Consider the following 11,504-nt stretch of genomic DNA (forward strand, 5'->3'; position numbering starts at 1 on the left):
AGGCTCTTCTAGCCAATGAATCATAGAATCATAGAGTTGGAAGAGGCCACAAGGGCCATCGAGTCCAGCCCCCTGCCAAGCAGGAAAATGAATGAAACTGCCTGAGTCTTCAGGGACAGAAATGGTGCCAGAAGCACCCTCAAACTGCAACCCTGCCCAGGGCAGGCAACTGACCAGTTTCTCAGACATGGGAGCTACTCAACCTTGTCTCTGTCTTGCCAGGATTCAAGCTCAGCTGGTTTTTCCTCATCCATTTCACCCCTGTGTCCAGGGAGTGCATGGTCTCTCCTGATTCATGTGTGGGTCATCAGCAAACTGATGGCACCTTGCCCCCAAACTGCTGATGAAGCTCCCAGCAGCTTCATAAAGGTATTAAATAGCTGAGAGTCCCTTTCCCAATGCCCCTCTCTGGACTTGGTCCTATAAGACCGTGGCCCTAATTCCCATGCCCTGGAGCAAGTCCAGGAGGAAACCAGGGTCTTAGTATGGCTTGCCCACCTTCCTGAAAATGATATACAGGTGGTACCCAACACCATATTAATTGGCAAAGATGCCTAAATCAGCATCAGATGTCTGTTGGAAGTGTAAAGAAGGTTTATTTTCCCACATGTGGCGGACATGTAAAGTGGCTAAAGACGTTTGGGAGCTGATCTATAATGAGATAAAAAAGATACTTAAACTAACTGTCCCAAAAACACCAGAGGCCTTTTTATTAGGGATAACTGGAACAGATGTTGCTCCAAAACAGGTGAATCTATTTCTTTATGCAATAACGGAAGCGCAAATATTGTAAGCTCAAAAATGACGTGAAATGACTAGAAAAGAATGGCAGCTGAAATTGACAGAATATGTAGAACTGGCAAGTTTGGCTTGTTAAATTGGAGATCAAAAAGAGACAGACTTTAAGGAGGACTGAAAAATGTTTGTGGATTATTTAAAAGCTCATTCAATCAATTTTATTGTTTATAGCCAAAGGCCTTTAGAATAGATGACAAAGGAAACTTTCATCTAAAATCGTAAAACGCAACCTGTAACAATTTACAACATAAAAATAAATTCACAAATTTGGCCACATGGTGCGTCTCCATCTCTGTCGTTTAGAAGACTTTTAGAAGACATCTGAAGGCAGCCCTTTTTAGGGAACCTTTTAATGTTTGATGCATTACTGTATTTTAATATTTTGTTGGAAGCCATCCAGAGTGGCTGGGGAAGCCCAGCCAGATGGGCGGGGTATAAATAAATAAATTATTATTATTATTATTATTATTATTATTATTATTATTATTATTATTAATAATAATAATGTTTATCTGCTAGGAGTTCAATGGGCACTTCCTGTGTGGATCAACCTGGAAGCCAATTAAGAATCAGAAATATAAATTTCCCTCTAGGCATTGTGTACAGGGGGCAAATCAGCAGAAGAGTATGTGATGTCATCTACCTCATGGCAACCATGTATACATTTGCAATAGATTACTGAAAAACTCCATGGAAACCTGATAAAACGCAAGTAGGATTTGAGAAAAGACAGCAGTGCAAAGTACAGCCGTACCTTGGTTCTCGAACAGAATGCATTCTGGGAGTCCGTTCGACTCCTGGAACCGTTCAAAAACCAAGGCACAGCTTTTGATTGGCTGCAGCAGCATCTTGCAGCCAATCGGAAGCCACAGAAGCCACGCTGGATATTCGGCTTCCAAAAATCGTTCGAAAAACCAGAACACTCACTTCCGGGTTTTGACTGTTTGGGAGCCGATTTGTTCGGGAGCCAAGGCGTTTGAGATCCAAGGTATGGTGGAGGGATTTTTTAGGAAGAAGTGAAGACTTAGAATAATTATAATACGCAACAGGAGTTGGAATTTTGGGGGAACCATGGAGGGATGGAGGGGAAGTCCTAGGCTGAATGACTAAATGTTGAATTTGAAATGTTGTTGAAATATTCTTTATTTTTCAAATTACTATAAATAGATAAAAAGAAAAGAAAGCTCAGCCATTCTTACAATTTCTCTCTCTTCTTTAGGAGATAATGAGAATTCAGACACAGAATGGACATTTTATCCAAGTTCCTTTGGTCACACTTATCACACGGGGAAAAAGTGTTTCTTTGAGGGTGTACACCTCAGAAACAAAACCACAACATCTGAAAGGACAGTGGAAATGTGCTTTGGAAAGAAGAAATATGGTAACACCACAGAAACCTCTTTTAATTCTTTATCTTAATATCTTAAAGTTTTGGGCTACCAAAACTATGAGGTTCAGTTCTCATGTTTTCATACACATTTTCCAAGGTGGAATCAGCCACATGTGAGTTTTGTCTCCTTTTCATTTTTCAATGTATAGGTCACTCAACTTTTTTCAGGCCAAAAACTGCACTGAGGTCAAATCTCTGTGAGCTACAGCTGAAAGTGAGGATGTCAAAGTGTGTGTGCCCTAAATTTGCCATTTTAAAAATGGAATGAGGGGAGGGTGTCACAAAACATTTTGGCATCACCAAATTGCATCAGGGCCCACAAGAGTGGTCTGTAAATATAGATAGATAATTTAAAACATTTCAAACGGTACCACTTTGGGGCTCCTTGGGAAGCCACAAAGCTGACTGGCATTACAGTGTGCGTGTGCGTGGGGTGGGTGCCATGATACACACACACACACACACACACACACACACGTATATAACATCTGGAATCACAGTATCGCAATGGGAGACGTAGGAACAATGAGCTTTTTTAAAAGCATTTTTTAAAAAATAGTTTAAAACTTTTTAGTGATTTTTAAACGGGGTTGGAAGTGAATACCCACCCACATCCATTTGACAGCATATTGTCACCGCTGTGGATCCACCGGAGCACTCAACACTTGTTAGAATAAAGCCATCTTTAAATGAGTTCAAGGGCCACAACATCTCTTAGGGGCCTGGGTGCCACCTTCAAGTCCTTGGTTAGTCACCCCTGGTATAGATGATTATCATTTTTTCCCATATCTATAGCCTTGCCCCCTGCCTCCAAGGTTCTGAAAATCTGTTGCTCTTTTAACATTGCTTTTGGTTTATTTACGTTATTTTAAATTTCAGTTGTGTGAGGTGCTTTATACTCCGTGAAAATGGGGGTATAGATATGTTAATGAAATACAGCAAATGCTTTGGCTTGAATATTTTTGTGATCAAGAAGGTGGGCCTGAAATGTTTACTGAAAGGTTTCCGAAAACCTGCCACTTTTTGTCTAGTTCCGTGTTATTCCTTGCCCTGATTGGTTGCAGATCCAATGCCACCAAGGTATCAAAGGCCACTAAGAGATCACACAAGAGCATCTGCCTTGCCCCCCCCCCCCGACCCTCTCCTAAAGAAGGACATTATGCATCATCGGTCAGAATTGTAGCATTTCAAGAGTGTGACTGTGGACTCATCTACACAGCTGCAAATAAAACATTTTAAATGTGTTGTAAAGTGCAATATACAAATGTGACACTAGATAGCGACAGTGACCTATGCCAAATTCAATGTATTTTTCAAAACTTTTTTTTAAAAAAACATTTTCACAGCATTTTTATATGTGTGTAGATTTCACCATAATCCGGTACTGCAGATGCTTCTATTTAAAATTTAAGAAAGTGGTTTTAGGTTTATAGTGGCATTTGTTGTTTAGTCGTCTTAGTCATGCTCGACGCTACGTGACCCTATGAACCAGAGCATGCCTTGGAAACTCACTTTCTTCTCAAAGCGTCTCCTTTTTATGTCCATGGAGTTTTATTGGCAAAATACTGGAGTGGTTTGCCAGTTCCTTCTCCAGGTGGATCACATTTAGTCTAAACTCTCGGCTAGGACCTGTCCGTCTTGGGTGGCCCTGCATGGCATGGCTCAGAGCTTCTTGGGGCTATTCAAGCCCCTTCGCCACAACATGGCAGGGATCCATGAAGGGGTTATAGTGGCATACATAGCTTTAAATTAATGTTATCTATGTGCATGACTCAAATAGATCTTTTTCTACGGTTCAAATGGTAGAAACTAAACTTTTGTCCTCAGTGTCCTATCTAGGTGTGTTTTTGTTTGTCATCACAGTGACTGAAGATGCCTCCAGAAATGGTATTCCGTTGGTGACACTGGGAGACCACCCTTATGCCTATCCAGAACAAAGCAAAGACTTCCACAAACTGGGACCAACCCTGCCTCCAGTGAACTTTGGGAGGCAAGTTCCACACTCAGCCCTGTGATGGCTGATGATAACAGTGATCATCACATTCCACATTTAAAGTGACACAATTAAGCAATAAATCTCTCTAAACAATATACAGTCGTACCTTGGTTCTCAAACACCTTGTGACTCAAACATTTCGGCTCCAGAAGTGAGTGTTCCAGTTTGCTAACGTTCTTTGGAAGCCGAATATCCAACGCAGCTTCCGACTGAGTGCAGGAAGCTCCTGCAGCCAATCAGCAGCTGAGCTTTGGTTTTTGAACGTTTTTAGAAGTCAAACGGACTTCCAGAACGGATTCCATTCGACAACCAAGGTATGACCGTACACACACTAATAAAAAGTGAATCATATACAAAACTACAAATGCAATAAGATACAGCACCTGAGTCCAACATGACTAAAATATTGATCTCAATAAAATGACATAATTCTAAGACTCCTAATTGTTCCTTGGCTGCTGAATCCCTTCCTGTCCAGCACATGGTGACGCACAGTGTCAGGTGTGCATTTGCAACCCAAATTGGGACCCATGCCAGCTGTAACTATGGCTGCAGGATGGAAGTTCCCCACCTTGATCTAGACTTTCTTCAAGTCTCTCCCCTTTGTTACTACTGCTTCACCATCCTTTTTGTTTAGACAAATATCTGTATCTTCCACCTTGGAAAACACAGTGCTTGTTTTTCATGCCAACCTTTTATACTCGGCCTATGCCTCTAAGTGGGCCTCAACCACAGAGCAGGCAAGAGGTCACTGGAGTGCAATCCCACCACACATCATACTTTATGACCTACATCCCTATTAAGGCCCAAGCTATTGTTTTGAATCCTTTATTTTAGACCCTGTTCAGCATAGCAAAGGTTTCATTTAAAAAATGCATAGCTTAATGTTAGATGCTAATACACAAGTCTTTCATAAACTTAAGGTTACAGTGGGAAGAGGATCTTGGAGAGGAAATTACAGCTTGATAATGGAATAAAATATTGCCAGACTGGTCCTGTAAATCTTTGTCTTCCCAAAGGAGACACAGAGATCTGTCTTTACATTCTTTAACGCAGATTTTCTGCCATCAGCAGGACAGTTGTCTTATGGGCATTAACTTGTGCCTTTTGTGCCACTGTTGGCCATCAAAACCCTTTAAGAAGCTAGAGATTTTGCGATAATGATGTTTGATGTGGCTGCTAGGATTTATGCTATTGTTATGCTATTTTCAAGAGAGATTTCTAAAAAAACAAGCTGCAGTCTTTCTAAGTACATATATTGTGAGAAATATTTGATGTCTATGGTGACCTGTATATGACTTTCTGGAACCAAAGCAAAAAGCCATAGATTTATATAGAGAAATTTCCAAACTTGTAGAAGCTCAGAGGCAATTTTTACAAGTGAACTCATTTTATTGTCAAGAAAAAACAAATCCATATATCTTCTATAGACTTGAACAAGAAATGTGGGTTCTATTATTGAAATAACTTGCACCTCATAGCAACTGCATTAGGATTTTGCACATGTAATGCCAAACCAAATCAAATCAAAATCAATGATGTGTCTGTTCCCTAAGTCCAAATGGCTTTTGTTTTCTTTTTAATAGTTCCAAGTATATAAAGCAGTCAGATACGTTTATTCCTCTCCAGCACTTGCCAGGAGTTCCTTGGTATGTATCTAGTATTTCATTTAATACTCTGCCATTGTATGCTTTTATTGTTTTATGCTTTAAGACAAACAAAGTAATCCTACCCTTGGAGAATAGGGAAGGATATGCCAATTTCAGTTCTTTCTGCTTCTCATTTTTCATTCAGCGCTTTATGTTAATTTATCCTAATAAACACAGTTTCATATGCAGTTTCAACTAATATACACATTTTTGCAAGTATTTTCTCCTAATATAATGCATGGGTTGGTTGGAGAATTGCAAAATTTGGGTAAGTACAAAATTTGCATAATGACTGAGTTTTGGTTATCATTGGAAAGTGTGAATTCAGTAGATTCACCTTTAAATGCAAACTTTAGCCTCCGCCCCTAGCTAGAGAGCAGCAAGAGAAATTGAGATGCCACTGTCCTGGTTCAGACGTTTATATGTAGAACTAAGTCACAGAGCATCCAGGTTATGCATTCAGGGGCTTTTGGTGAAGCACTTAAGAGTCACTTGCAACTCTAGTAAATAGATTTTTTAAGAGCTTATTTTAAGCATGACATGAAGAGGTCAAGCCAGCTGTTAATCTTGCAATGAAAAACTAAGAAAGTAACTATTTACTTTTTGTGTACTGTATGTGATTCAGTTGGTGATTTATTTATATCTTGAAGTCCAACTAACAAAGGAAATTAGCAAAAGTATTAAAAGCAAGTATTCAGTATCCTAAAACCAAAAACTAGTGTATTAAAACCTAGTATTCAACAGCCAGATAGAAGGACCAGCAATTGCAGTCCCAGTCGCAGTGCATCCCTGCTCTCATTCCAAGGCAAAGTCGGAGAGTACAGACTCAGGCAGACAACGATCTGGAATTCAAATGGCCACAACTTCATTGATTACTTGTGTTGGTGGAACTTAGGCTCAGGCATGGGGTATCTTTCAGCAGACGGGGTGGGGGGGGCAGCAGTTGGAGATGGGTGTCCCAGAGTGACTTTGGGTGGTGTGTGGCCCCTCATCGGATACACCAGCCATGCAATGAGCTCAGTACCACTTTGCTTCACAGCGCCTCAGGCAGGATGCCAGGACCCTCTAGGATTCTTCATGCAAGATGAAGGCCTTTCTTGTAGGAAATGATGCATGATGAATTAATGTGTCTGTTTTGCCACAGAAAAAAACAACAATAGGAAGCCACACTTGGTAGAGGCACTCTGCAGGATTGTTGTAAAATACTTGTGTTAATCACATACACCTGACAAACTAACAAAACTAACTTTTTGTTAGGCTATTTTGTTTCATGTGCAATGGCCCTAGGAAATACTTCTCCAATCCTGAAACAGCTGGAATAGAATCTTGTAGTTATGAGGTTTTATAAATTTTAGAGTGTAAAAGAGATGAGGGTATATTTCATGGTTCTACTTCCTTCATTTTAATTTCCAATTCTTTTCGTTTCCATTGTGCAAGCTAGAAAACTGTAGCTTTACCTCCCTCCTGTGGTGGCTAAAGCCCTTTGCAGCTTATAGCGAGAATATAAAAGGGAGAGCACCCACAAAGAATTCAGGCTTGTATAAAGAGGCTTTAAAAATATATAATCCTTCTTTGCCTAAAACTCCCTTTGATTGACTTGAATATACAATGGATTTCTCCTTTGATTGACAAATCATGTTGGAGATAAGCACAAAAATGTTAGTGTAAGGTCATTTGCATTTTTGAAGCCTTTAACTCTGCTGTGCTGCACAAATGCCTCTTGCACAGGCCTCATGAAATCCTCTCTACATTCACTTAGGGTTATATGGATGTGCCTCAAGTGGTTCCAAAATTCATTCCCACTTCCATCTGGTATTTTCTAGTCTGCTGCAGTTTTATTTTTTACAAGTCTGTCTTCTGTTTTTTTGTCTGATATATGGAGTTTTAAAAAAATGTATACCATAAACTACAATACATGCATATTGCTCAGTCATCAAGAGATACTTGCAAATCAATCAGTTTTCCTGTGTGTTCCCTTGCAAAGAGGTAGCCCTGATTGTCTTTTGCAGCAAAAACAACGGTTCCCCAGTCCTTTGAGGTCCGATTGCTCAGCCTGGGGTGCTTTGGGAGGAAGTGTGGGATGTAAATGGATAATAATAATAACAATAACCACCATCCTCCTCTTCCTTCTCCTCTTCCTATGCTCTTCCTCCAAAAAGACCTTCTCCATACTAATTAAGGCACCCAAAAGCAGAATCCTAACTTGCTCAGAAGCAAATCCTGCTGAATTCAAGATGAGATGAGTCTGGTTAAGTCATCAGTTCAGACACTAAAATATACCATTGATACAACCTGTGGACTTGGATACTCATTTCGCAGATTTAGTAAATGTGGAAGTCTGAGGTAGAATAGATGCTGAATAAGTGGCAAGGGTTGTATTTTCACCAGGAGAGACCAATATGGCCAAGAGGAGTTACTGTGTCTTAGGATGTTGTGGCTCTCAAAGGGTCTGCCGCTTCTTGGTCTGCCACTCTTTATGGGAGTTACTTGGTATACTAATGATAGTAAATCATTACATGATAGTAATGATAGTAAACAGTAAATTGCAGATTAACTACAGTTTCTGTGAACATCCAGGTTTCGTGCATAGCAACTATATGACCTGCAGAAATTCTGTTTGTATTACTTTGCACTTGCCTCTGCCATGTGTGAAGCAGCAGCTTCAGGCTTGTCTGACTCACAACACGGCATCCTTCCTCCATTTTCCTGAATTCCTGTATTCTTGTTTCTATAAGCTTTCGTTCTACTGTTTGACTAGCTTTGTGTTGTATTTTTTACTTTTGACCTTTTACTTTGTATCTTTGCTCAGTCTCTTTATGATATCATCGTGCATTGTGGCCAAAGTCATTTTGAAGGAACTGAACAGTTCTTCCTCAGCCTCATTAGGGAATGGCTGTAGCTCAGAAGGAGCCAAGGTTTTCTCTTTCTGCAGTCTGACTGCTAATGGAGCTATTGCCATACTGGATTCCAAGAAAACTGGTGGAACACTAGGACCTAGAGCAGGCTTCTTTTGGGGCATCTGACCAAGTTTAATAGCTCCTAGTGATTCTGTTACCATCTCAGCCGAGGGATTGGATCTGCAAATATCAGGCTTTGTCGGGATTGAGCACTGCTGACTTTCCAGCTGAAAGGAACTGATGACGTAAACATTAAGCATTGAAGGTTGATCAGTTGTACTGGCAACATTGCCTTTTTTATCAGGGTGGGAGGACTGCAAATATTCCAGTCATTCTGCTTCTGCTCCCACATAATCCAAATCTGTGGGTAAATCTAATGATGGATAGAACTTATTTTCAAACAACATTTGCCACTCTTTGGCATTGACCTTCTCTTTCTTTAGTCCTCCTCAGTGGCGTAGCGTGGGGGGTGCAGGGGGGGCCGGCCGCACCGGGCGCAACATCTGGGGGTTAGGGTTAGGGGGCGCAAATCCACGGGTTAGGGGGTGCAAATTACTTGCCTTGCCCCGGGTGCTGACAACCCACACTACGCCACTGGTCCTCCTCGCTTTTCACCTATGGAGAATTGGTCAGTTCTGGGCTATCTCCATAGAGTCAGGGCAGCAGCTTCTTTCGAAGAGCCAGATGGTCTGACATCATTTTTCCAGGTGGAAAAAATTAAGTATTTCCTGTTTGGTGGAATACCCTGGGCTCTTGCTCCCCTTGCAGAGATCTGAAGCTTCGAACCACATGCAAAAAGCAACAGGTCTGCAGCTCTTGCCCTTCAGGTTGCACCAAAGGCCCCTGCCTTTGACATGAGGGAAGGGAGGGGACAAACAGCCTCAAGGAGCTTAGGCAACAGTCCCAGGTGAAAAACAAGTAGAACCAGAGATGACATTTCTCTGCTATCCCGAGTAGACAAAGCACAAATTTCTGAGCTTGTAATGCCTGTCTGCTTTTTGAGGTGAGTTTTATGTGCATTTCGGGATGTGGGTGGTGCTGTGGGTTAAACCACAGAGCCTAGGACTTGCCGATCAGAAGGTTGGCAGTTCAAATCCCCGTGACGGGGTGAGCTCCCGTTGCTTGGTCCCAGCTCATGCCAACCTAGCAGTTTGAAAGCACATCAAAGTGCAAGTAGATAAATAGGCAGCGCTTCGGCGGGAAGGTAAACGGTGTTTCTGTGGCTGCTCTGGTTCGCCAGAAGCGGCTTAGTCATGCTGACCACATGACCAGGAAGATGTACGCCGGCTCCCTTGGCCAGTAAAGTGAGATGAGCGCCGCAACCCCAGAGTCAGTCACGACTGTACTTAATGGTCAGGGGTCCCTTTACCTTTACCTTTACATGTGTATTTACATGCCAAGGAGCATGACCTTTGGGTGCACAGCTTTGAATTTACTCTGTTGTGACAGTGAAACTCTACGATTAATTGGTGTGTTTTTTATCTCCCCCATCGTGGCCTCCCGCTCTAGCATTCCTTTCCACATAAAGGAGAAGCAGCAAGAATTAGAAAGGGAAAAAATGGAAGTGAAACGCCTGGACATTTGGAAGCCCGCTCCATCTCTGCTGCAGTCTTTGTTTACAACTGGACTGACAAAATGATCGACTTTTCTGGTTGCATGTCATAAGGTCCCTGGGAATATACCTGCTAACAATTTATTGTCCTAGAACAATTGTCATTATTTGTAGAAGGTGCTTATGTCCAGGTACAGGTTTCTTTAAAAATGAAATTAGACGTTAGCCATTTTAGTATAAATCACGTTACTTTCATGAAACTATTAGTCTGCATTCACAAATGAAAATAATACATTTTACACTTGCTCAGTGGTACTTTCATCTAGTCAAAGTTAATATGTTCTAAGGCTGAACCTAGACTTTAAATTAGATGCCAGGAGTTTAGATGCCAACAGTTTGCATAGCAGATTTGCATACAACTCTTGTATGGAAAGTGGACATGGAACAGAGACTTTAGAGTTGGAAGGAACTCATTCTCTTCTGATAATTTCAGCCAAGGATTTTCAGCCACTTGTGATGTGATATCCTGGTCATTCTAGGTAGTGGTTGCTGGGCTGAGAAGCTGCAGAGATCCAAGCACCATGAGACTTTTTTTAAAAAAAGAAACCTTCAATAAACGCATACAATTAAAAATCAGAGCCTTAGTCGTTTCATACAGTTATTAAGGAAAGTAATTGACAACTCCATCCAACACCCACCCTTCCCAGAATACCTGAGAGGTGGTCCCTGCTGCCGAAGCAGCTATTGAGCAGCCAGAAATACCCACTTTGGGGGAAACTGGTGGAGAGGGCTGTGGTAGGACAGCTACAAACATTATTGGAGGCAGAGGCGCCAACGGGAGGGAGGTTGGGGCTGACATTGCCAACGTCATGTCAGGAACACAGCTGTGGGTGGCTCCTGTAGGTAAATAATAAATAATAATAATAATAATAATAATAATAATAATAATAATAATTTTTATTTTTATTTATATCCCGCCCTCCCCAGCCAAAGCCGGGCTCAGGGTGGCTAACAACAATCAAAATAATCCAACATTCTAAAAACATTTCATTATAAAAAATAATTAAAATCAAATTGATGGCAACCATTAAGCAAAATTCTGTGCAGGTTGCCAGAGGAGGGGGTCAGGCTGCGCCCTGACCGAAGGCCTGGTGGAACAGCTCTGTCTTACAGGCCCTGCGGAAAGATGTCAGGTCCCGCAGGGCCCTAGTCTCTTGTGACA

At 41.4% G+C, this 11,504-nt stretch overlaps 1 protein-coding gene across 1 annotated transcript; it reads left to right on the top strand.

The window, feature by feature from the left end:
• Window positions 1–1,346: 1,346 nt before the first annotated feature.
• SPATS1 (spermatogenesis associated serine rich 1) lies at window positions 1,347–10,918 on the top strand. The gene is made up of 4 exons (XM_083730965.1): window positions 1,347–2,179; window positions 4,052–4,178; window positions 5,771–5,833; window positions 10,240–10,918. Exons 1-4 carry the CDS (start codon window positions 2,155–2,157, stop codon window positions 10,367–10,369), a joined length of 345 nt encoding a protein of 114 aa, XP_083587091.1. The 5' UTR covers window positions 1,347–2,154; the 3' UTR covers window positions 10,370–10,918.
• Window positions 10,919–11,504: the final 586 nt, after the last annotated feature.

The sequence above is a fragment of the Podarcis gaigeae genome (assembly GCF_964106915.1).
Source record: "Podarcis gaigeae genome assembly, chromosome: 3".
Classification (NCBI taxonomy): domain Eukaryota; kingdom Metazoa; phylum Chordata; class Lepidosauria; order Squamata; family Lacertidae; genus Podarcis; species Podarcis gaigeae.

What these genes read in the sequence shown, in the direction of transcription:
- SPATS1 (XM_083730965.1), top strand. Translation starts at nt 2,155, where the DNA reads ATGTGCTTTGGAAAGAAGAAATATG. An exon ending in CTTTGGAAAGAAGAAATATG is followed by an intron (nt 2,180 to 4,051) that starts GTAACACCACAG and finishes TTGTCATCACAG; the next exon opens with TGACTGAAGATGCCTCCAGA. An exon ending in CACTTGCCAGGAGTTCCTTG is followed by an intron (nt 5,834 to 10,239) that starts GTATGTATCTAG and finishes CTCCCGCTCTAG; the next exon opens with CATTCCTTTCCACATAAAGG.